The sequence below is a fragment of the Acomys minous genome, assembly GCF_964271855.1.
Source record: "Acomys minous genome assembly, chromosome: 6".
Taxonomy (NCBI): Eukaryota; Metazoa; Chordata; class Mammalia; order Rodentia; family Muridae; genus Acomys; species Acomys minous.
The window spans coordinates 54,856,370-54,883,202 of record NC_140487.1 but is presented as its reverse complement, the minus strand read 5'-3'; the positions used below and the strand labels follow the sequence as shown (position 1 = coordinate 54,883,202).

Sequence of the window (26,833 nt, the reverse complement as noted above, 5' to 3'; positions counted from 1 at the left end):
GGCTTTGTTTTCACAACTTGACTGCTATTTTGCCATCTGATTTTCAGAATCTAATTGACATGCTGTTGAGAAGGTTGTTTCTTTGTTTGTTTGTTTTGTTTCTTGGTTGGTTTTTCTTCGTTTCTTTAATTTATTTCTAAAAAGGAGAAACTAGAATCTTACATGGATGAATGATTTCTTGTATTAGCCCTGTTCTGGAATTTCACTGCTTAGTGGCATGTTTGTGAACATCAAAAGAAGTAGACCATGAATTTATTTTATCATCAAAATCAATAGTAACTTAGTTATGGGAACTGTGGAGTCCTGAGATGGGGGTAGCTCTGTGCATCCATGATATGTGTAACTGTGGGCAAATGAGAAATGTTTCTTTCTTTCTTTCTTTCTTTTTCTTTCTTTCTTTCTTTTCTTTTCTTGTTTTTTTGTTTTTTGAAACAGGGTTTCTCTTTGTAGCTTTGGCTGTCCTAGACTCGCTTTATAGACCAGGCTGGCCTTGAACTCACAGTGATCCACCTGCCTCTGCCTCCTGAGTGCTGGGATTAAAGGTGTGCGCCACCATGCCCGGCTTGAGAAATATTTCTAAATTTTGCTCACTTCCAAGTACAAGTGAGAGTAATATAGCCCTGCCTACCACACACTGCCTGGCTTGAAGTCACAGGAAACCGGGGTGTGAAAACATTTTCACAATTACTTGAAAACACCCAGTGAGACATACAAAGTGTTATTCAAGAATAATATAGATTAAATAAGAAAAAATTCAGTATGTACAAAGGAAAGAGATAATACTCGCAATTACTCGGTTGCTGCTCTGGCTTCAGTGATGTGGCTAAGAGAACTAGGTTCCTTTGGGCCAAATGGGGGACGAGCCTTCACATGCTCATTTGGTGTTTGTTGGTTTGTTTGCTGCGTAGGGCGCAGCATAGGCTCTCACACATACTAGGCACACTGTGTCCACTGAGCCACACTACTGGCCCTGGTCTTTTCTGGAAGTCATGGTGGCTACATACAGATCTTACTTCCCTTGCCCCCGCCCCAACCCCCCCCCGCCCACTACACATAGTTTTAAAATCCCAAGCAAGGAACCCAGAAAGCTCCATTGGTTTGGTAAAAGGGCTTAGGAAACTAATTCATAGAATCCATATAAAACAACAATTGAAATTATTTAGAATTCGAGTTCACAGGGACCTGGGGCAGTCGTATCTCCTCCCAAGTGTACACTGCTAATTGGCCCGATTGGCATCGCTTGGACACTCTTCTAACCCCAAGGGAGCCAGGTCCCCTGGAAGGCTTTCTTAAGTAAAGAGGAAATGCTTGATTTTAAAAATCTAGTAGATCTATGCAGGGTGTGGAAATAACTAGTCTAATTATTGGATTAAATGGAGTATTCCATTCCCTAGTGATTCAATACACTTGGGAGTTTCCAGCCTTTGGAAAAGAGTAAAAACTCATTTTAAATTGAGTTACTTTGTCATTTCCATTCATATTCATTGGATTGTTTAATTAAGTTCCTTCTTTTAAAAATTAAAACGTCAATACAGTCTGGTCACTAGGCCATTTTTTTTTCCTTCCGTGTCAGGTTAGAAACAGCAGGTAAATGGCTGTGGCGTACACGATGGCCTTTGGTCTTGAACATGGTCTTGCAGACTGATGTAACACGTAGAAAGGACTTCAAACATCTTTCTCTTAAAAGTGTATGTTTTCTCTGACCTGCACTTGCAGCTTCCCTCTTGTGAGGCCCTACCTGGTGAAAGATGATGTCACGCACGTACTGGCACGCCTGCATAGACATCTGTTTGGATGGATAGCTCTGTGGAGAGCTGCTCTCAATGAATGTCGCCTCTCGTGAAACTAAAGCTCAGACGATGAACTTTGGGTCTGAGGGAACTATTAGTGAATTCTTTCTCAAAGATTTACTTATTTTAACTTTACGTGTAAGAGTGTTTTGCCTGCGTGTACGTATAGGCACCACATGCGCACCTGCTGCTCAAAGAAGCAAATAGAGGGCATCAGAGGCCCTGGAACTGGAATTCAGGCGGTTGTGAGCTGCCACGTGGACACAGGGAATTAAACCAGGGTCCTCTGCAAGGGCAATGAGTAATCATCACCACTGAGCAACCTCTCCAACCGCCAATAGCCCTTGACGCGCAACTCTTTTCAGAGAAGTTGTCAAGCAGACATCCAAATGAGGGCTCTAAACAAGTGGTTGTGGACTGAGTTCCATTCTATAGCTCTTAGATTGTGCCAAGCACCTCTAAAGAGGCTTTGAGACATGGCAAAGACATAACCTATAGCAGTGGTTCTCCACCTTCCTAACGCTGCGGCCCTTTAACCCAGTTCTTCGTGCTGTGATGACCCTCAATCATAAAATTATTGTCACCGCCACTTCAGAACTGTGATGTTGCTACCGTTACGAATCATAATGGAAATATCTGTGTTTTCTGATTATCTTAGGCTACCCCTGTGAAAGAGTTGCTCCCCCAAAGGGTCGCGACCCACAGGTTGAGAACCACTGCCCTATAGTGTTTTGGGGGGGGAGCCTGTTGGAACTGTGGAAGCCCACGGACCTTCACACCTAATCCAGTTCCAGTTCCCAGGGCACGTGTCAAGAAATAGTCTTAGTGATTCATTTGAAATTACACCATTGCTGTAGATTTCTTAGGCTAACCTGCTATTAGGCTATCAGGCTATTAGCGCAGCCCTTTGCGTCCGCACAGCCTCTGTGGCATGCCTTGTATTCGTTTATGTCTTCGTCTGTGCACCTCCCTGGGCATATCAGTTGTGACTAATTGATGACTAATCCTTCTAGGATACCTGTAACTGTGATAAGTAGCTCCCTTTTCAAAGAAAGCTCTTGCGCAAAGACACTGGAAAACTTAATCTTCATTGGGATTTTAACAGCAACGGGAAGGAAAAGAGAGCATGCTGGCGTTCCGGTCCCATTCCACCCCCCTATTCTCTTTAAGTCACTGGAACGTGTGGAAGAGTAGCTTCTTTCAAGGCCCAGCTGTGTCTCTGGCAGCTCCACACGGTCCCTGCATGCTGTGATGGGATTCTGGATTGCTTGATGGCACTCTTTTGGGGCTCTAATGGTACCGTGGCACTCTCTTGGGGCTCTAGAGTGCCATAGTGCCTGGCTGGGGCTTTGGACAGGTCTGCGGGGGCTCTGGACTGGGCTGTCCTCGTAGAGTGAGGCTCTACCTAGGCTGTGATGGTCTGATTAAACTCCAGCCAGAACCTTGTTCTGTCATGGCACTGTGGACTGGCCAGGGTGCTCTGTGTTGAAGAAAGGCAGTGGCCCACGCAGAACCCTTTGGCTATACTTACCCAGGCATGAGGGGGGGTCACATGTTTTATTTTCTTTAGAAAATTCACTGATTTGGGAAGTGGGATATACCGGATGAGAGGGTTAAATATAGAAGTCTCAGACTCAGGGATTTGTTGTTGTTGTTGTTGTTGTTGTTTGCCATTATTTTAATTTCATGTTGTAACATTTACCCAGCTCCATAGAGAAGAATGGGTAGATTGAGAATCCAGTCACAAGGTCACTTGTTTGCCATTTTTAATAAACACAAATAATTCCCCTTTTCCCTCAACTCCACATTCCTTGGCTCATTAAATCAAGTTCAGGCCCTTAATTTTTTTTTTTTTTTTTTTTTTTTTTTTTTTTTTTTTGGCAAGTTGAGGTAAAATTTCAAACTCTGCATCCCCCTGAGAAATGCTTACTCAAATCCTGCAGATCAGGCCCAAATCAGTTTCTGTCAAGCAGCCTAACACCTCACGTTATTATGAAATGAGAGATTGTTAATAGGGGGCTTACCCTAAGAAAGGCTGACTTCAGTGCCAAGCCCCATGGCCCAGCTGCATTTGTTTGTGTCCCGACTTTGTGTTTTTCCACTCATAGTGGAAACACCAAAAAAAAAAAAAATCCAAATGTATTTCTGCCAGGAATACAGGAATGGAGTTTACTCTGCAACTGTGGCACAACCGTGGAGTAGACATAGCCAGGTGGGCTCCAGGACAGAGGTGTGGACTGCCATACCCAGGTCCCTAGATCCTCAACACCAGGACACTCCAGAGGCCGAGACTGGAAGAAACTGGGCATTCTGCCTCAGACGTTCTTCCTTAGAAGCAGAGACTATTAGAGATACACCAACATGTTTCCACTGAACATCAGTTAGATAACGGCTCAGGAAATGAAGTAGAATTTGATGTATTAACTAGGAAGCGGCAGAGGAAGCCAGGCATGTATTTTATTTGTTATTATTTCCCTAATATCCTCAATTATGTGGCTCTCCCATCAGAGGATCCGATCTGTTTGCCTGTGATGTTGGTTGTCCCCACTGGTTTTGGAAGCTGGGTAACAGACCCAGGCCATCAGGAATAATGTGGGTTTTTTTTCTCTCTCTCTCTTTGTTTCCCAGGCCTGTCCCAGGCTCTCTATCATCTCTGCTCCATCTCCACAACAGACAGAGGCAGCCCATGCCAGCCTCCATGCCTGGAACCCTGCCCAACCCCACCATGCCAGGATCTTCTGCCGTCTTGATGCCTGTAAGCATTTTCGGGGTGTGAGTGGGGATGGGGGGCCTTGTAGTTATTCCCCACTAGTACTGAGGCGTTAGGAAGGAAAGTAGGAGCTGAGATCTGAGCTGGGTGGGAAAAAGGTAACTACCTTTGAGTGCATTTGAGCTGTGGACCATGATGCTCAGGGTACTCTTGTGCCCACCCTTAGGCATTTTCCTGTCCTTTGGGGCTTTGCTGTGGGGCAGGGTCTATTCCACCTGTTGATGGCAAATGAGCCTGCCACACCCAAGGAATGGAATTTGCTCATGGAGATATTGTTTTATAGCGATAGTCAGCCTTCCATCTGTGATTCCATACCCACAGTTCAGCTGACCATGGATTGGAAGTATTGGGGGTTTTTTTAACACGTATTTTATGAACACTAGGTTTTTTTAACGCGTATTTTATGAACATGTACAGAATTTTTTCCTTGATAGTATTCCAAAATGATGCAGTTAGACAACTTTTTACAGAGCATCATTATTGTATTAGGTAGGATAAGATGGTATAGAATAAATGGGAGGGAGGGGCAGATTATATGCAAGTACTGTGCCATCTTGTAGGAGGGACTGAGCAGGCACAGATTTTGGCATCAAAGCAGAGACTGGTGTTCTAGTGCTCATTTGGGTAAATACCAAGGGGTGACTGCAGCCCCAAGTCCCCATCTTAAATCATATAGAGGACCATCAAATGGACAGTGATGGCTCTAGACAGGACCTGAGCATTAATAACAAGGATTACATGTAATACCTGGTAATCTGGATGTATGCACATCATGCTCTACAAATGGTTGCATCTACTGAGTGTTTGCTATATGCTGATCCCTCTGCAAGCGCATCATCAGCACAAGAAACAGTCCTCCGAGGAGGTCTGTAATGGTCCCCATCTTTTGAGCGAAGGCAGCTAGGGCAGTGACTTGCTCATCCGAGAAGCAGAGCAGCTGGATTTTGGACTCAGGAACCCTAGCTCCAAAGTCTTCTCTTCTTTCAACCACAAAACGATGGGCACATTCTCTTTTCATTCACGGCAAATCACTGAAGTTCATACACGTGTGCTGTTGTCACAGAGGAAATAGTGGGCTCTCACAGGGTCCCGTTTCCTGCCTAAGGATGTACAGTTGGTAGATGATAGAGTCAAGGGCTAAATTTCACTCCTGCTTTACTGATTTCGGTTGAACCCAGGGTCTTCCTACACAGCTCAGGCTGGCTTTGAACTCACCTCCCCCTTCAGTGCTGGTTATCAAGCATGCACAATTACACCTGACCTTAATTAGCATATTAGGTATACTGCTTCCCCTGTTGCTCTCCTTCTTCAGGGCTTTCTCCCTTTCCATCTTCCTCTCTGGCCCTGGCATTGTGTTTTAATGAACAGGACCATGGGAACGCTTGGAGGCCCTAGAAACAGTATAACAGCCAGCTAGCAACTCTCCCACAGCACACTGAGCACGAACGTCTTAGCACCCTAAGGTGCTGTCAACCTAGCCGCGCCCCTTTGTTCTCACAGTAACCCCAGGGGGATCCCGGTTGGCATAATTTCTGAAAAGCTCACTTAGATGAGAAGTTAGAGGGGTGAAGCAGCTGAAGGCTTAGTGCCGGCTCCTGTGATGTGACGACGAGTGAGCGAAGGTTGTGGGTGGAGCCTGTATGCCAATTCACACCAAGTAGATCAGAGTACTCCTATTGAGTGGCTGGCTCACTTAGTTGTCTGTGGGGTAAGCTGAAGTGGAGGAGCTGGTCGTTCTCTTTAGACCGGCTGACCTAGGAGAACAGCACTATTAATACATAAATCCCTGGTTTTGTTCACTTCAGCTAATTGTGCAGAGGTTCCAACCATGAGCTGCCCTCACTCAGCTTCTGCGTCCCGCTTGCCCAAAATAATGTTCTCTTCAGAATTGCTAAGCAACACATAGAAAAACACCATGACAGAGATCTTTTTATTTCTACATAGTTAAGTTTTCATTTCCAGGAATGAGTTGGGTGCTGGAAGCCCTGGAAACAGAGCACCGTTTTCCACTTCATCCTATCACACAGCTTGGCCCACAGCTGATGCCCCAGTGTGTAAAGTTTCCATCCTAAAAGATTGCTATCCTGAGAGCAAAAGATTCAGGTGAATGGTCAAGAACTGCTGTAGACACACCATCAGAAGCATGGCCCAGCGGAAGTCCCCGAACCAGAGTCCATGGCAGCATACGGCTGTCATGACAGCAGGTGTCATCCCAGAGCAGTGATTCTCAGCAAGGGTGGGAGGGCGATGTATCTGTTGGGCGATGTATCCCGCAGGGGATATTAGGCAGTATCTGGAGACACTGTTGGATGTTGCAGGTGGAATGGGGCAGGAAGTACGGTGCTTAATGGATGCCAAGGACGCTGCTAAATGTCTTACAACATACAGGACACTCTCAACACAGAAGTAGTCGGCTCAAAGTATCAATAGTGCTTAGCTTCAGGGATGTAAAGCTATCCATGAAAACTGAAGTAAAACCTCAAAGGAATAATCCTAGGGTTCCCCAGGCCCTGGAAATCCAGGTTCATCTTCCCCAGTCATGTGACCAGCTCCTGTGCTGAGACTGTCTCCTGAACAATCTAAGGGCTGCTCCTTCCCTTGGAGGTTCCCACGGGGAAATCCTAAGGCTCTGGGCATCATCCTCGAGGCTGTCTTTAGATGAAGGAGAGATTCTTAACTGCTTTATGGTGCATGTTGCCAGGCCACACCCATCACAAAGCCTAGATCCAAAGTACATGATATACCCATTAATTAATTCATTCATTCATTCATTCATTCCACACACCTTGTTGAGCACTTTGTGTGTGTGTGTGTGTGCGCGCGCGCGCGCGCGCGCACGCACCACAACCTGCTAGATGCTAAGGATGCAGTAAGTATGAGGAAGGTGCTGCCTTCAAGAACTTCCAGTAGTGACTTCCTATCAGCTTGGAAGTCATCTGCTTTCATAAATTGGAGAAATAGACAGCCATTTATCCTGCAGGCACTCTAGCTCTTGCTCTCTAGTGTGAGCAGAGAGGGGAATCCTTCATATGGGTGTTTTTGTGAGGCTGGAGATGGGAGCCAGGGCCGCCATATGTTTTGGGATGCTCTACCACGGAGTTACACCCTAAGCCTTGCCTGGGTGATTTACTTACAGTGGTAAAATGCTGCTGGGCACTCCGCAGAGCCATTCTGTTTCCCAACGGCTTTTTAAAGTCAGGCTTATGGTGCAGGCTCGACACTGGCACAGCAAAGCCCAGGATGCTTGTCTTGAACTGGCGCTTGCTTATAGTCTACCTGAAAGTCGTGGCAAGATAGAAAGCCAACATTGTCTTTTCAACAGATACAGGAAGTCAGCCTGTTCAGAACCAGTGTTTTGTGTAACGGGAGCAGAAACGATCCTAGACAGTTTATGGTTTGTTTTGTTTGTTTGTTTGTTTTTATAAAGAAATGAACCCGATTGCTGATTCCTCATCAGGAAGCCTTAATCAGGCTGTTCTCACCTCATAGCTGGAATATTTTATCCCTTTAGAAATTGGAAAGCAAACCCACCTGGGTTTTAACCTCCCTCTCTATAGAGTCCTCGCTGGGATAAAGGTCTGATACTGCTCCGTTTCTCTTACTGCCTGGCCTCTGGGGGGTGAAAGTTCTATGTAAGGCACATTTCTTGAATTCTTCACAGCTTAATTACAGCCTGCAAATGTTCTTAATGATACTCAACTTAAGAGCACTTAAAACGGGTTAAATGGTAAATTTTGTGTTAAGTATATTTTATCACAACTCAAATGATTTAAAAATAGAGTACCTAGGCTGCCTGGAGAGTTAGAGCGCATGTGGGAGTGGATGTGAAATTTTGCTGAGTCGTCAAGGCCTCGGGGAAATTGGCCTTCATTAGCTTCTCTGGACACCTTTCCCACACCCCTGCTGGATAACAGGTCAGCTGCTCACTGCTAAGAGAAGGCTGAGTACTCACCTCAGAAGAAAGCTTTTTAGCTGGCACCACCTGACTGCACAAAACAGCATAATAACCATATGTCTGTGCCAGGGGTCAATGCAAAAGAAACCACAGTCACCGAAGCCCAACAACCTAAGCGACCTTTCTGTGACCGTTTACCTCAAGATGGCTTTCAAGCTGGCCCCTTAGGGAAGTTTCCACACTCCACTTTGAACCTTCATCCTTAAAAAACTCTCTGCTTCCCAAAATCACACAGGCTAAGTTAGGGTATGGGGCATCCCCAGATTTCTAAGCACATTTCTACCCTTTGGTAGAGATACAGTGAAGCATCAATTTGCCCCCGACAGAAAGCCTGGTTACTTTCTGCATGATATAAGTATATTTGATCTCATTCATTGTTTGAAAAGTACTCATTTTCTTCTTAAAAGAAAATATTATGATCACGGGCATTCTTTCTGTACTGATGCAGAAATTTTGCTATGCAAGTTGATTAATCTGTAAATTCAAATTCTGAAACTTTTTGAGGGCAGGAGCAGTACAGTTTAGTATATTAACTATATAAAAAAAACATTAATGGGTTTCATGTTTAGACATGGCTTCTGTCCCCTGGGTATCTCGTTAAGTACATGCAAATGATCCAAAATCCCAGAAGGTCTAAAATTGAGAAAGACACCTACTCCATAGTACATCAGGTAGTGTCCTCAATCTGTAACTACCCAACAGGATCCCCTGAAGATGCCAGAGCGATGCTCAGGTATAGCATTCTGCTAATTCTAAGCAGTGGTAGGCTAGCAAGAGGGCACATGAATGAAGCTGGTCACAGGTGGTGTGCAATCCCCACCCCAGCTTCTATCTTTCCTATGGAGAGCCTGAGCCTGCTCTGCAGCTGACACTATAGCTGTGTGGAATCTTGGCCAGGTTAAGAGTAGGAGATAGGCTAGGAGCAACTAGTGTGTGTGTATGTGTGTGTGTGTATGTATGTATGTATATATGTATGTATGTATGTATGTATGTCTCTGTGTGTCTGTGTGTGTGTATGTGTGTATGTATGTATGTCTCTGTGTGTCTGTGTGTGTGTGTATGTGTGTATGTATGTATGTATGTATGTCTCTGTGTGTCTGTGTATGTGTGTGTATGTGTGTATGTGTGTATGTATGTATGTATGTATGTATGTATGTCTCTGTGTGTCTGTGTGTGTGTATGTGTGTATGTGTGTATGTGTGTATGTATGTATGTATGTATGTATGTCTCTGTGTGTCTGTGTGTGTGTATGTGTGTGTGTATGTATGTATGTATGTATGTATGTATGTCTCTGTGTGTCTGTGTGTGTCTGTGTGTGTGTTGGGTAGGGTGGTAGTGGGGAGTGGGGGTTAAGGTTCTGTTTTTGTTTTGTTTTTGAGATGAGTATTACTGTGGAGCTCAGGCTGGCCTAGAATTCCCTATGTAGCCTATAGTGACCTCTAAGTCACGTTCCTGCCACCTTTGCTCACCAAGTGCAGGGATTACTGGCCCATGTCACCATGCCCTGGGCCCTTTTGATCATGTTAATGCACTATAACTGCAGGAGATACAGTTGCTTTAAAATTAACGTGATTTTTTTCTTAGTGCCAAATGATTCGTGTTTACTATATAAAATTTCAGGTAAACTAATGCCAAAGGCCTCCTAAGGCAACCATTTAAGTGTATTATAGAATCTTTTAACATTTTACGCATATATTCTTCTTTATAGCAACAAAAATAAATAGGATTGGTGAAGGTTGAAGTGCGTAGCAAAGTAGAAACATTTGGTCGTTTTCTTTGGCCATGTCTGCCAGACCAGGTGGTTCTTTCTGGCATGGGGAATCATCTTCAGAGCACACAGAACAGGGGCTTCTTTAACAAGTTTCAGGCTCAAGATTCAAGTGTGCACTACTCCCTACACCAAGCCTGTGGTTTCTTGGCTCTCCAGTGAAGTGCTTGATGACCTCTCCTGACCCCGACTGAAGCAAAGTGCAGCTTCGTCTGTAGCCTCCGCTGCCCTTTTCACTCTTCTAACCGTGTTCCTTTCTTTCTTCTTAGATGGAGAGACAAATGTCAGTGAACTCCAGCATCATGGGCATGCAAGGCCCGAACCTCAGCAACCCCTGTGCTTCTCCCCAAGTTCAGCCGATGCACTCAGAAGCCAAAATGGTAAATAAGAGCTTCGGCCGCCCTTTCATTACACCTTGCGTGCAGATCGTAACATGGTGCTCTGTTCTAATTCCGAACCTCAGCTAAGAGAGTGTGCCGTCTTGGTTCTAGTAAATAGGTATTTCTCTGGAAAGATGGGTTGAGAGATTGGCTTTGTCTTCCAGGCATTTGTTACAGGTTTTAGGCATCAGATAATTGGGCCTCAACATGTGATTGGCATGTGATGTTAAGGAAGGCGGTGCTGAGAAATTTGGAGAGGTGTATAGGAATTAGGGTAGAATATGGCCAGCTATGTGTTTATCTGCTCATTGTGTGAAATAGCAAAGTGCTATAGAACTCCTCTATAACCTAGTTATATCTTTGATGTCACTTTTCCTATCCAATGCATTAAAACAGACCTTTAATTCCTAAGTGTCCACAGTTATAGGAATACTGCATTATTACTATTACTACTACTACTACTACTACTACTATTATTATTATTATTATTATTATTATTAATTATTTGACATAGCTCTTAGGTTTGATACTGGTTTGAAAGATGGAAGTCTTATTTTCTGGCCATCTTTACTTGAAAGGCATAGCCACACTTGACAACCTTCAGTGACCCTTAACCTATGGTATTTGGGGGGCACTGAGGTCAGTCTACCAATAGTCCGAGATGGACCTGTGTGTCTATATCCTACTGGGTCTTAATAAAGGAAGTTCTCATCTGTCTTAGCTACATAAAGTGGATTTTCTGAGATTATTTAGCAGAGCTACAGGAAGTAGTTCATTCATTTCTAATATAGTTACATTCCAACACCATAGTTCACATCAGATGGCTGAAACACACTGCATATTTCCTTTCTTTGCTTTTTTTTTTTTTTTTTTTTTTTTTTTTGCATAAGGTAAGGGCAGTGCTTTCAGGAAGTGAGCATGTGTCTGGTATGCGTCTGATGGGCAGCTTGGCTTATGTTTGGCAGTCATCGTGAGGATGCTCTGAAATTTTCTGAAAGTTAGCTGTCATGCTGCAGGGCTGTGGAGTCTGTTCTAATGCCCCCCCTCCCCAGTCTGCTTTGTCACTTATTTTTGGGAGCCTCACCCATTTGACCTATAATTTTTTGACCCCAGGAATCAACCGAACCCCCAGTGCTGGCTACCCTGGGTAAATGCAAACTGTGGTCAAGAAAGCTCTCTTTGCACCACCACAGGCCCTGTGATGTGCCAGATGGCACAGCAGCCACAGCAAAACTCGCTAAGTCTTTTTGGAATCGGCAAATATTTTTCAGTTCAAGCCCCCACGGAGCCAAAGCAAATACTTGCTGGCAAAATAAAGTTCAAACTGGCATCTGTTTTGGAGACCAAAGTAACGCCATTTACCGGCCTCCTTTTGAAAGGAAAATAAAAATGAACTATAAAGGTGCTTAAGAAGAAACAAAAAAGAAACAGAATTCAACTATTTGTATATGTGTGAGTAAATGTGTTGGGGCTGTGTCTGCTACCTTCTGTTTCCAGCTACAGGATCTTCCTACTTGGTGCAAAATATGTGTTCTTCTTACAGACAAACTAGAGAAGAGATGCAAAAATATGATTTCAAACCACGTGTCCCAGACAATCGACTATTACTGAGTCTTAAAGTCACTATTCAACTAAAAAAGAAAGTAAAAGAAAAAAAATTTCCCACCTCTTCTCTTGCCGCCCAAGAAGGAAAATGCTTCCAAAGGTGGCGCAGGTGTATGATTATTTACGTACATGAACTGAATCACATGATATGGCAAATTAGTTCTGAGTAACGTCAGCTGGGGAACAAAAGAGAATTGGTCTGTTCTTATAAAAAAAAACCAGTGTTACCCCACAAATGCTCGCTGAGTTAAACACACAGAGTGAGCACCACGCTGCTGATTCATGTTCTAAGTGAATAAATATTTCCAGGCTGGTGATGTCTGGACTCATGAACCTGATCTCAGAATCGGTGCCTGGGAAGCAGGCTTTTCTCTTTGCCTCCAGCTGTTAACCTCTGCTGGCCCTGCAGTGACCAATACACTATCCCTGAGGGGAAAACAGCAGCGTTGGCTGCGAATGTTGGAGGAATAGCTTCCCTATAGCAGCTTGGGAAAGTGTCAGGTGGACTTGACCTGGTCAATCAGCATTTCTGTTCCTGTTCTGTTCGTTTTTCAAACTGCTTTACTCAGTCGTTGCCGTCTTTTAACCATACACTATATTCTAGCAGCTTTTGGGCTGCACAGATTGAAAAAAAATGTTACAAAGTACCAAGCAGTAAGGGGGGAAAAAAGTCTTCCATGATTTTAATGTCAGCCAGAGCCTCCCCAGGTTTCCCTGAACTGCAGGCTTTGTTGTTCTATGCCTAATTTTCTTCCTGTGTGAGACTGGAATGGATTCCAGATTTCAATGGAGACTCTTGTTTCACTGTTTTCAAGGACTTTTCCTAAGGTCACACATGGGCCTTTGTGATGAATGTCCTCGGCAGGGTGTGTTCTCAGAGCACGCTAGAAAACAGCTACCAAGGAGGAGCTGCCCTCACCTCGCCGCTACAGCCTGGCTCTCCAGAGGATGTTCTGTCAGAGGCTCCGTTTCAGATTCCCCATTGGCTCCTGACAAAAGCCACCATCCTGAACTTGGAGGTGGATGAAAATCATAAAGGGAGGCTTATTTCACTGTACAACTTGGCTGGAGGCTCCCTGAGCAGAAATTGCCCATTAGATCCGCATCTGTCTACCTTGCTGGACGTCATCCATTCTCTGTTGAGAAAAATAGGGGTCCTTACCAAACTTGAGGGTGCACTAATTTGGGACAGTTTAACTAAAAAGCATGTGTGCTAGTCTTTGATTTATATCTACCTTTACCATAGTGCTGACCGGGTATTGGTTAAAAGTTGTATAGGTTCCTAGTGAGCTTCCTGTCCACAGCCATACAAGTGTATACAGACATATAGGCTTCCATTTGAGGACCGTGGATGTGTTGAAATCACTGACACCCTTCCATCTTTCTAATCACCCTAAATTACAAGATCTTCCCACAGATTCTTGGCTTCTGGGTGTCTAAATCGGAAGTAAGGCCAGTGCAAAGCATTATGGGACAGGCATCTTTCCAGTCTGCAGCACAGGAGTAGGAGTATATATGAGTTCGGAAATTTTATTCCTTTGTTTCTTTGCTGTTTTTATTTTCTTCTCTTTTATCTTTCTTTGAATGGTCCATGGACTACACCTCCAGGTCTTCTTTTATTTAATTTTGATGAAAAGTTAAGTTACCCAACCTCACTTTGAGCATGTTAGGTAAGCCAGGCTGGCTTCAAGCTTTTGATTCTCTTGCCTCAACTTCCCAAGTGTTTGATACTAGATTGTTTCCTTCCTTTCTTTCTTTTAACGTTCTACATTTTATTACTGGACAAACCACACCCCCAATTTAGACAGGACCAAATCTCCAGGTTAAAAATGTTGAATTCCATCTGGTAGGATCGACTGACGACCATGATGCAGTATAAAGACTCAGTCTTGCCATCCTGTGAATCTTTATAGTCCCAGCTTCGTTCTCCTCCAGTGTCTTCTCTTGGAGTGGTACCCAATATTGCTACCAGTTTTCATCTGAGTCCATTGAGGAATAGGGCGACTTTGCTTTTGTTTCTTGACCAGGAATCACTTGATTCTAAAAGTCTTGTGAGAAAACGTGGTGAGAAGCCGAGTCTGATGCACAACACACAATGGCAGGGGATGATACTAAATTTCTTTTAGTGGGAATCAGACAAATTCTATATAACTTTGGGTGGGATTTTGTTGTAAAGGAATCTGTAGTAAGTCTGGAAGGTGAGTGAGCTGCAGGACGGTGTTGGTGTCCCTGTCTTGGGTCTCACTGTAAATTAGGTGACTACCACAGTGAAAAGCTAGTTCCAGTGAATGATGGCATAGGCCCAGCTGTCCTCAAAGGCTCCGGCTGCTCTGTTGCTTTCACCTCCAGTTTGAACAGGGTTAGTGAAGGCTGCACAATATTGCTCCTGGGGGGAAAAAGTTGTAGATGGCTGAGCCTGACTTCGTCCCAGAAAGCACATGACCAAGTGTGTTACCCCTACTTCATAGCATGTGAAAAGAGGTTTAAAAACTGGTTCAGTGAGCAACACATCATTTAGCAAAACCTAGTCTTCGGTTCCAATGACAAAGAGTCTTCTGTTTTGTCTTCTTTGACACAGAGTCTCCTGTAGCCCAGCTGGCCTCAAACTTCCTAGGTAGCCTAGGAAAATGACCTTGAATTCTGACTCTTTCTGCCTCCATCTACCAGAATACTGTGATTATAGATGTGTGCCCTCCTACCTGACTTATGCAGTGCTGGGAATTGAAGCCAGGGCTTCATGCATGCCATGCAAATGCCAGAGTCCTCAATCACAACATTGAATGTTAGAATTAATAACATGGCAGGGTTAGCCAATGTCAATAACTAATGGATTAAATCATTTACTTTAATGTACATGTATATGCAGATGGTGGATCTGGGTTAGTTTGGACCTCCGGATCAAGATGACAGAGTTGGAGGGTCCCCCTCCATTTAACAAGAGCTTGGTGGACCCCATCATGGATCCAACTCTGCTGCCTCTTCACCCAACACATTCTACCTCCATTGTTTACACCTTGCCCATATACCCTCACTTGACTGACAAGGAGCTGCTCAAAGAGAAATATATATATATATAAATATATATATATATTTGAAAACAGAAGTTGGAATGCCATTCCTCTCCTAGGAATTGAAAGCAATCAATAGCTAACGATATTTCTTCCACTTTGATGGACTAGTCATGCTGCATTTCAGTCATTGATTGTCAATACTTCATCTATAGGGGTGCTGGCAGTTAATTGAATAAGTACTTAAGTGTGTGTGTGTATGTGTGTGTGTGTGCAGAAATAAAAGACTGGAGAGGTAAGACCTTTAAGGGATGGGAGCAAGGTCTAAGACAGGCCCTTTACCAGAACAGGGAGACCACACCCTCAAGAGCCTGAGGAAGATCAAATCATCGCTAAAACACAAGCTGAGTTCCCCTCTTGGACCTCTGTTTTTCAGCCTGGACTGTGGCTTTGTTGCCCAGTACCACTGATAAATCACTGGCAGTGCTGCTGCTGCTGGCTCCTGGCTTCTTCCTCGCAGACTCCAGACGGAGAATCAGGGTGGTAGTGAGCAAGCCTTGGTTAAACACTCACTTTGTTTTGAATGTCAACCTGGGTGTGCTTGTGTTTGCCTTTACCCTCCCTAATTATCAAGTGGGATGACTGTTTGCCCTGTGGTGCCCCTTGGCCGCCCACTGTCCAACAGATAAATCACAGGCAACCCTGGCTCCCTGCGGAGCTGCCTGGGGAGTTTATACCTCTGAAAGGCAGCCTCTTCCCGATGCTCCTTCCCCCCCCCCCCCACTTCCTCCTCCTCCTCCTTGTTGCATCTCTCTGGCACCCCCTTAGAAATGCAGCTCTTCGGTTTGCCTGTTGGCTTTAATCAGCCCAGGTTCCATTTCCTAAAAGTGCAGGAGGAAAAAGCAGTGAATGAGTCCCTGTCTGCTGCGCAGAATCTCCCCAGCCTCGCAGGAAGTGCAGTTGACTCTAAGGAAGCTCTCATTAACTTTTGAGTCATGCTAGTGGCCATGTGTCCCTGCAGCTAGTAATCAAAACATGATGAGGGGCTGGACAAAGTGACTATACATTTTTTTTTTCAGAACCCTCTTGCTTTTCTCTTGTGAAAACCACTGCCCAAGGAGCAGACTAACAGGAATTATGTAAGAGTCCGTGAGAATGTTTGCGCTAATATATTCAACGTGTCCCATTTTATAGTCAGTCGGTGTGCCTCCTTAGAGCACCGTGGTAGAAAATAGTAATTGTCAGCGTTAATGAAGCCCTTGTTTTGTATGTGGCAGGAACAATAGGAAACACGTTGTAATGCCTTCTCATTTAACCCTTCAGCAGTCTGCTGAGAGCGAGTCTGAGAGGTTTTGAAAGCACACGCAGCTGATGAAAGGTGGTGCTGGCACTTGATAACTGGACAGTGACAGAATGAGTTCCTATAGCATTTTGTTCCCAATGAGTCAGACCCCCAAACTGAAGAGGACGCGTCTCTTCAGAACAAGAATTAGCGATTATCAACAAATTATGAAGCCCAATGAGGCTTGGGAATATTTTAAGGAAAGCCATCCCTTTGAGAAACAAAGGTCTGAGGTTCAAGTCAATAACTTGTCTAAGGTCGCAGACTTGTCACAGGAGGAAAACTTGCCCGGGATTCCCGATTTTCAAGTTGAATGTAGTTCCCTCTCACTGTGCTAGCCTGGGGCTGTCTCATCAAGGCAGCTGTGGGCAGCATTCTTTCCCAGGTGCCTCTTTCTTTGAGCTGTTAGAGCAGAAGGTGATGCTGTAAAGTGTATGGCAAGAAGAGAGGGCGTGCTTGCCTTTTATGCCGCTGGGAAACAAAATAAGGCATCTGGTGGACCAAAGGCATGGGCCCATTTCTTTGGCTGGTGGTGAGACTTGGTGGTGGAGACCTGGGGCTGTCAGGTTATCCCATTTCCAAGCCAGCCTAGGAATCCATACCACTTGACCTCTAGTACAAATAGTCTGGTAATAACTTTTCCCCCATGTCTCATCACCGTCTTCCTGAGGCTCTTTTGGATCTGGTTTGGCCCTTTGGAGTTCTGGATTGTGTTGGGTAAGGGCTGTGGCTGCTAAAGCATACATGGATGTTAAAAAAAAAAAAAGAGCTAAGCTTAGCTAGGCATCGTGGCACAGTCTTGCTGTTCCAGCACTGAGGAGACCAGTACAGGAGTCTCCCTACAAAACTGTGGCCTGATTAGATGATGTCGTGAGGCCTTGCCTCAGGAAAGAAAGTTCTCAGACCCAGAGAGATGGCTCAGTGGTTAAGAGCACTGGCTGATCTTTCAGAGAACCTCAGCATCCGTGGTGGCTCACAACTGTCTTGTAACTCTACTTCCAGAGAATCTGATGTGGTCTTCTCGTTTTCACAGGCCCCAGGCATGCACATGGTGCATAGACACACGTGCAAGCAAACACTCATTGTCATAATAAAATGAGAAAAAGGAAAAAAAAAACCTCTCAGTCAGATCCATCTCTTTCCTGGCTCTCCCTACACCGAGACATTCTCCTAGGACTCACTGTCTTCTGGGTTTTATTTCTTTCTCTCCCTGCCAGTATCCACCCTGGTTTGGTCACCATGACAACAGGTGAAATACAATCCCCCACCGCTCAGGGCCTCTTGTCCTCCAGCCCAGCACGTGCATCGCTGGGTCTTGTTTTTTGTGTTAGTTTAATGTTCCCGAGCCTGAACTCAGACGCATCTGGACAAGGAACGCACAGTCTGGTTGGGAACATTCCCTGTCAAAGCTTGCGGGCGTGTCCTCCCCGTGTGTTTGTGTATGTGCGTGCGAGAGCACACAGGCACACACGTTTCCTTGTCTGCATCAGAACACCGTGCAAACAAGCTCTGCTTGTGTCACAAAAGCCAAGGAGAGAAAAAAAAGCCGGGGCAAATCTGCTTACTGGCCAATCCTAGCCATCCTAGTCTGCAGCAATAGAATTCGGTTTCTTTTCTTGGAGTGGATATAATTTACACTTTCCAAGAGTTTGGCCAACGTAACTAACCAACATTTGCTTTGTGCCTTAAGATCTCTTTAATGTGCTAGAGATAGAAGAGTTGTCAGGAAACTCAGACTTAGGGCATGATGGAAGCTACAATGTTGATATTAAGCATAGTTTTATCAATGAAGCAAAAGGGATTCAGCCTTCAAGTCTAAAGTAATGAAGTGCCTTTCCTCCACTGGCATCCTTTTAAAATTCCCTTTGTATCCCATTCATCTGAAAAGTTAGCTCAGAGTACTATGTGACTGTCATATTCACCTTAGCATGAACTCAAGGTACCACAAGGTTTTTGAAATTAAGTCCCATCAATACAAGCATCCGTCAACTGAATGCCTTTCCAAATTCTCTGCAGTCACGAAAATGGAAGGTGCATTTAAATGGTTGCGCACCTGTGGCCTCATGTCCTCACACAGGCAAGTAAGGAAGAAGCTTGGAGCATAAACTGGGACCTGAGGAGTAAGGGACACGCAGGTAGAATTTCAGAGCCCATCAAGTGTCTCATTGACCTGCTTTTTTTTTTTTTAATTTTTATTTAGTTTTATTTCATGTGCATTGGTATGTAGGTGTCAGATGCCTTGGAAGTGTAGTTACAGACAGTTGTGAGTTGCCATGTGGGTGCTGGGAATTGAACCCAGATCCTTTGGAAGAGCAGACAGTGTTCTTAACCACTGAGCCATCTTTCCAGCCCCTCATTGCCCGGTTTTATGGAACGTCCTTCGTTGGCACTGCCGGCCAGCATGCTGCCTTGTGTTCTCACAGCATGCAAGGCTTCAGCCTGGCTTTTGCTCATCCCAGCTCCTTCTCCAGGCACTTTCCCAGTGCCACTCCCAGCATCTATCTGGCTTCCTGGACCACCCCACTTCTGTCCTTTCTGCTCACAGTCCCCTGGGGCTCTGCAAACTGTCTTTTATCAGATTCCACTCAAGTGTGTCATCTCCCAGGAAGGCTCTTCAGGTGTGCAAGAGGGAGGGCAGAAGTCATACCTTCTTTGAGGATGGGCTCAGCTTGGCCTCTGCTTCTCTTTTTTCTCACCAAGGAGCCCTCACTGATCATTATCAGCTTTCCTGCCTCAGTGCCACTATGTAGGCTCCTTAAAGCAGAGGCCAAGATGACTTTGTTCCATGTCCTAGTTTGGTATCTTTCCACATGCATAGTGCTCCTAGTAAATAGATTAATAACATAGATTAACTTCAAGGTATTATGGTGACCTAATACGTCATCCATGATGGTGGCTACCCTTGCCTTGATTATTTTATTTTTTTAAGCTGTAGGCAAAGGCTGGCTTTTAACGTAAATAATTGGTCGATGCATGGGATATTTTCAGGATCCAGGCAAGCCTGTGACAAGGAGATGCTTGTCATGTCCTTCCCACAACTCACCAAATATCTATATGAGTCCCTGGGTTCAGCCAGCCACAGCCAAGAGCATCGCTTGCCAGAGAGGCCAATGACGGAGGGACACCATCTGAAGGTGAGGCAGTTTGATGTCAACAGCATCGACATTTTAGTATTGAAATCTTCTTAAGACAGAATTCAAGGGGAGAAAAAGACATGAATTTGTAGATTTCATAGATTCCTGAATAGCTTAAGCTATGGTTAGTATATGGTAGTAAACTTTTAGAGATGAATTAAAATTAAATTTTCCTTTTGTATTTTCCCTTTTGTGTAAAATTAGTACCACATTGCATATTAACTGCCTGTGTTTTGAGTTTTTCATATTGTGAGTGTTTGCTCCTATCATGAAGCATCCTTCAAAAAGCATTTTAATACTTACGTAATTTATACTTTGGGCATCACATATAAATGAACTGTTCTGTTATTTTCATCTCAGGATATTTGGATCTTTTTTTGCTAGAAATAGTTCTTTGATCACAAAAGTAAAACAAATAGCTACCCTGAAACTATTTAATTACCCCTTTGATTGTTTCCTTAGCAGAGAGTCTCAGGATTACAATTAATAGATCAAAAGGAAATAAAGTTTAAATACTATATGTGCTTGTCAAAGTCCTTAACATCTGTACCAAGCTTATTCCTCCCTGTGATACAGGAGAACACGACACGCTCCCATCTTACAGCCTCTAAGGAATATTAAGCATTATTATTTTTGAAACAAAATATTTCTCAGTTTTTGTTTGCATTTTCTGTAGCTTGGCTAATGTTGGACATCATTTTCTGTATTAGTCTACTTAACTCTCTTCTGAACTAAAACCGTGTGCTTTAAAACTGTGTGCTTTATGCACGATGCTTTGCTCTTTCTCTCTCTTTCTCTCTCTCTCTCTACACACACACACACACACACACACACACACACACACACACACACATACACACACACAACCATGCTGGGGATTGAACTCAGGACCCTGCTGTGTTACTGAGATGCTTCCTCAAGATTCTATTCTCCAGCTTTAAGACACATTTTCTTTCTTCTCTTCTGTCCTCTTCTTCCCTTTTCTCCTTCCTCCCATGTCTCCTCTCTTCCCTGTTACAGGGTCTTGCTGCATTGCCTAGGCTAGTCTTGAACTCTTGAACTAAAGTAATTCTCTTCCTTCAGCCTCCCTAGCAGAAAAAGTGGTCTTTCTTACCTGGACTTGGCACTAGTGTTCTCAGGGAGTGGTGCAGAGAAATCTGTCTTGTCATTGCATTTTTTTTCAGTTTCTGACTAGGTAACCCTCACCCCTGCCTTACTTCCCTAATTATGATTCTGTTCTGTAAGCTCAAGTACACACCTTAAAATATGCTTCCAGTACATTTTTTTTTCTAGACTTTTTGTTTGTTTTACCTCACTCTTTTTCTTGGAAGCAGTGTGTTGTGGTTTTCTTTCTAATCTCCTTAAGCTTTCTGATTTTTATAGTTACTCACACTATTTATTGCAAAGCTCTTGGCTTCCTCGTTGTGGCTCTACCACATCTTCTGTGCTTCCCTCACCACCAGGCCTTTCTTCATTTAAACACTTACCTAAGTAGCTTCAGTGTTCGTATCACTCGCAATGCCCTGGGTAGGAGTAAAGATGCCTGCTTCTCTCCCAAGCCAATCTCTGGCCATCTCACTGTAAGAATTTATACTGGCTAAACTTCACCATCATTCTCCAGGGCTGGATGCTGCTGAATCCACTCTCAGGCCTAAGCTTTAAACAGGAAGTATGAGAAACTTAGGCCTCATGGGGGAGGTCAATCATTTTAAAGCTGAGTGAGTCCTCTGTTAACCTGGCTCTTAGCTCCTTACCTGTCTGGCTTCCTGAAGGAAAGAACTAAACACCTGGCATATACCTGGCACCAAGTATCTATTTGTCTAACGAATGTATATGGATTATTAATATACAGCCATATCAAATACACACTGAAGGTTGACAATGGGTTCTGTTGTCTTCTGTGTTGTGGGGATTCAGTGAAATACTACGTGAAAACCGCTTCAACCACGTAGTGCCATGCACTGTGCTGTTTAATCCCGTTTAATCCTCTGACATGGCCATCTCATTTGCATAGGCATATGAATCCATATCTAGAGGACAATGCCCAAAGCTAGGCAGCCAAAAAATGGCAGTCCAGTGATTTGGGCTGCAAACATGGGCCTCTGATGTGACCTTTTAGTGCTGAGTATTTGTTCTGATGACCTAAACACGGCATGGGGATTGAACTGCTGCAACAGCAGAGAGGCAGGCAGGCAGCACTACAATAACAGTGCAGTGCTGCATCCTCTCTTTCTTTTAAAACCAGTCAGGAGGCTTGACGGTCCTGAGGTACTGTCCAAACCTGTGCGCATACATCATTTCCCTGAACCCAGGGACAAGAACCGTGTGCTGCATAGGGGGCTCAGCTCCCAGCTGCACCCAGAAGTTCAAATCACTGCAGGTCATAGAACGTGAGCAGTAAGATTTGAAACTCGCACTTCCTGGAGCTGGACTTGAACCCAGGGAATAGTGCTTACTTAAGTTTGAAATCTTGAATGCTGAGTCAGAAAACACCACCTTTACGTGTCCTTAATAGTAAATGCAGTTTGTATATTAGGATCTGAGTCGCTTTCACGCTAGTCATTAGGCTAGCCTCGGAAAGGAACTATTGGTTATATTAAAATTATGCGTGAGGTAGAGCTATTTTCTCTTGGAGAATCAAGAAGCAGCACCAAATCAGGGCTGTCTGATCTAGCTGTTTCACCTTTTATTCGCTTTCTTTTCATTTCTGATTCTAAAACATGGGGGTAGCTGAGAACAGGACTTCCTTTTATTGGGTCATTTTGGAGGTTAAATAAGATAAACCACGTACCACATAGTAATTTGTTTCAGCATGTTGTTTTCTTCCCTCATCTCCATTCCCAAGGATGCTCCTCTGTTGCTATTTTAATTTGTGATTAAAGCGTGCTTATATAAACCCTATGGTTGCAGAGAGCAGAGCAGAAAGTGGGGCTATAAGAGGGAGTGACTTACTTCTGATCATTCAGCAAAGATGTGATAAACCAGTAGAATTCAGGCCCCAGCTGGGGCTGGAGAGATGGCTCAAGGTTAAGAGCACTGTCTGCTCTTCCGGAGGTCCTGAGTTCAATTCCCAGCAACCACATGGTGGCTCACAACCATCTGTAATGTGATCTCGTGCCCTCTTCTGGTGTGCATAAAGACAGTGTACTCATATACATAAAATAAATAAATCTTAAAAAAAAAATTCAGGCCCCAGCTTCCTTTAATGACCATGTCCTCGGTAGAGACATAGGTATAGGAACCCATGGGATTTATGCAGATGTTACTTTGATTTTGCTGATGAGGTAAAAAAAAAATGTGTAAAATAAAGACATCCCTTAATTATTTTCAAATAGTTAAAGACTTGCTTTACAAAACACTTTAAAGCAGAATGTTTTCAAATTCCAAGCATGCAATTGTTATATACTTAACTAGACTTTAGGAATAAGTGATCTGAGTTCTTAATCATAGGAACGTAATACTATCTTTGCCGTTGAGTATTTTAATGTTACAATGAATACAAAGGATAAGATAACACAGAAGACTAAAGGCTCACCAAGCAATATATATTAAATTCCATTGCTTAAAATAAGCATTTACTAGGGCTGTACAAGTGGCTTTAAGTTTTGTAGATACTTGGAATATGTCTATCTCTGAGACTCAACTGTATACTCAAGACAGGAGTACTGCCATTCCAAATGTAGTGTTTTCCTTCTAAAATACTTAGGATAATTCTTGGTTCAAATAAGGACTTCTCTTATACTCTGAAAAGTGGTCCAGCTAATTGTTAGCAACATTGGTCTTCAGTCCCTTGAACTCAGGTAACTGTATCCCTAGGATGCTGTTAGAAAAGCACTTTGCTAGCAAGCCCTTTGGAAAGAGAATGATAAAAGAATGTATAAAGTTGGTTATCTTCAAGTCTAATGGATTTCAACAGCTGATCTATTTAAGAATACCGGATCACAGCAAAAGCATGCTCATCTCACTCCATCACTGTAGCAAACTCCATCTCCTGGGAATTTTCTTGAGGAACAAGTCTGGACAGAGCTATGACTTAATGACCAGAGTTGTCTAAAAACAAATGGTTCTAAATTCCAGCTCAGCATAAAACAGAGTGTGAGTTTGTAATGGAAGATAAGATAAAGGGCTGTGTCACTTCCTCAGGCAAAGACAGTTTGTCACCAGCAATGTCATAATTCATTTAGTTGCAACAGATCTGGTTAACAGGTTTGTTGTAAGGAAATGTCTCTAGTATTCTATGGGGCAATCAGCTCACTCATTCATCTGTTAGCCCAAAAGTCTTTATTGAGCACTTGGTCATTGGAAACACAACAATAAAGACATGGTGTTGCTAACGGAAGCCTTTAGGAATTTACGCTGTCATGGAGGAATCAGGTGCATGAATGGGTGGCTAAGCATGATGTCAAGTGTGGTGATACAGATGCAGAACTGTGGATCTCCCTTAGTGGTAAAGGGGGTGAGATTGCTCAGCACCCCCAGGTAAGGGGATTCCCCATGCATTATAGTACAGTAGCTTCTAGTGGCATATGGATATTTAAATTCTAAAGTCACTAAAAGAAATAAAATTGTAAAATACAGTGCTGAGTCTCATTGCCTAAAGTTTAAGTATTAATAGTTACCGGTGGCCTGTAGTTCCCATAGAACACAGCACAGATAGGAGCCCCCCATCACATGGAAGTGCCTATGCATCAGCACTTGCTAGTCTAAGCAAATATGAAGGGTGGGAAAGGTTGGTTTTCCATGGAGAATATACACCTGTTAATCCCGAAGATGGGAGGAGAAAGACCACTGACCCATTCATAATGGTCAAATTACTTAAAGCAAGCAATTAATTAAAGCAAGCTTTTTAAATTCATGTACCCGGTCTTCCTCACTCCAAGGTGGGCTTTGCGAGGTCAGCATTGGATGTGAGGAAGACAAAGCTTTTATAGCTCAGGGGTAGGGGGTTTCCAAATGGGGGGTTGGGCAAGTGCAGCTCAGTGGTAGAATGTTGTGCCTGACTTACATGCAAAAAACCTTTGTGTTTAAGTCTCTACACACACACACACACACACACACAGAGAGAGAGAGAGAGAGAGAGAGAGAGAGAGAGAGAGAGAGAGAGGAGAGAGGAGAGAGAGAGAGAGAGAGATGCACTTATATAAAAAGGTTCTTTTTAGGTGAGCCTACTAGTCCAGGCTTTGTAAGCCCCAGCTACTTCAGACCTGGAAACAGAAGGGCCACAAACACAAAGGGATCCAGACTACAGAATGAATTCAAAGGCAGCCTGAGAAACGTAGAGGGGCTGTCTCAAAACAAAAGTGAAAAAAATGTGCCTGGGGGTTCAGTTGTATAGCACTCACCAAGCATGTGGGAGACCCTAACTGTAATGCCAAATACTAGGGAAAATACAAAATGTGTGCAAGTGCACTGTGCGCGCACACACACACACACACACACACACACACACACGCACGCACGCACGCACACGTGTGTATTCAGGAAACATTTGTTGTTTTATGACAAAGCTGTGATTTTATACCAATGCATAAGACACAACCCCAAACTCTAAATAACTTTCGTGCGCACTACTCTCAGAGGGAGGCTCATTTACTTGAGTTTGTTACTTCAAGTGTAAACACGTGCGTATGACAAGGGAGAATTTGGGCTTGAGGCTGCCTTACACTCTTGGTGAAGTTGTTCGTGATCAGGGTCTTGAAGATCTATTAGGATTCAGACGATTGGGAGGGGGAATTAAATTCCTTCCCTTACTTTACAAAAACAAAACAAAACAACAACAACAACAAAACAAAAACCTTTGAAGTTTGCCTAACTTGGCGCAGCTTTGGAGTCCAGCAAGCACCCTAGATAGAGAATCTCTCCTATTGGCATGTATTCACGAAGGTCTTTCTACTAAAACTTCTCTTTGTGCAGCAAGGAGTTTATTTGGCTCTGCCAATTTACAAGAACAGCCTCCCTTCTAAATGGTGTTAGTGTGGATTAGTTCAGGGAACCTGAGCCAGATCTTGTTTGCATTGGGTGGCTGAAGAAAGGAAGTGGAGGAGTGCTTCGGATTATGCAAATCACTGGCAGATATGTCAGTTAGAAGCACTAGAGCCTAAAAAGGTGGGTTTTCCCTACCTACCTACCTACCTACCTACTACCAACTGCGATCTAGCTCACATTTCCGGAATTACAGGGTAGACAGCTCAAACAGAGGCAGTGAAAATGTTAGTAAGCAACCAGGAACCTGTGAAGTTTGTCCTCTGGGTCATAGAATTCAGGTCTCTTAAAATTTGCCCCTGGTGTTTTATAGGCAGGGTTTTTTTTTAAGTAGCAGAATCTGCCAGTGACCGCTTCCCTTTTCCCTGGTATTTTAGTTCTGCTGGGAACGTCTGCCACTCAGATATTGGGTTCCTTAGCAGCCGCATGGCCTTCCGCTGGTTATGATGTTCCTTGTTGGCACATCATCAGTCTCTGACCTCCTTCTGAAGGAGCGTTCCAAGTCGTCCCAGGGAAGGTGGACTCAAGAGAATGAGACGGGCCTTGGTGAACAGCATGTGAAGGATGCAGGGAGCCCAGTGTACTGCAGGCCTCTGGAAACTGTGTAACACCCTGAGTGACGTATGAGGCAAAGCACTTTTCCTTACTTCCATTAATAATTGCCTCTAAAAGAAATTACTATGGTGTACTTCTTAATTGGTTCCAGTCAAAACTTCTTCAATATATGTAGCCTTTCAGAAAACAAAACAGGCAACGAGGAAGATAGAATGAATGTTTTGGGAGAAAAGGAAATGCTACTTTTAATGTTCCATTGTTATTTAATATTCATTTCCTGAAATTTCTAAATGTTAGCTAAATGTAAATTTACTCATGTAAAAGAAACTCCACAGTACATGTGGCCCCCTGGCTCCTGTGTTCGGCTTCTAAGCACCGTGCGATCATTTGAACATCCTGCCTGGCCGCGTGGCAACTGCACTGGCTTCTACTTGATTATAAGGTCCTGCATTCCTCACCACGCTGAGGAACTGAGCACCTTTCTGGTGGGTTTCCCAGAGCTTCCCTTGCAGCTGCCCGGTGGAGCGTCAACATGCAGTTCCAG

The 26,833-nt window shown here is 43.9% G+C and overlaps 1 protein-coding gene and 1 pseudogene across 7 annotated transcripts in view; one reads left to right on the top strand and one right to left on the bottom strand.

The window, feature by feature from the left end:
• Positions 1-26,833, top strand: part of CREB5 (cAMP responsive element binding protein 5) — a 394,107-nt gene that overhangs the window by 295,756 nt on the left and 71,518 nt on the right. For all 6 annotated transcript variants that reach the window (XM_084787603.1, XM_084787605.1, XM_084787604.1 and 3 more), the window contains 2 exons: positions 4,419-4,545; positions 10,553-10,663. In XM_084787603.1, coding sequence (XP_084643729.1) covers positions 4,419-4,545; positions 10,553-10,663 — 238 coding nt within the window. The remainder of the gene's footprint in view (positions 1-4,418; positions 4,546-10,552; positions 10,664-26,833) is intronic.
• Positions 10,671-26,833, bottom strand: part of LOC311599041 (large ribosomal subunit protein eL39-like) — a 65,827-nt pseudogene continuing 49,664 nt past the window's right edge. Inside the window, exon 2 of the transcript in view lies at positions 10,671-14,346. The product of the transcript in view is annotated as a large ribosomal subunit protein eL39-like (transcript). The remainder of the gene's footprint in view (positions 14,347-26,833) is intronic.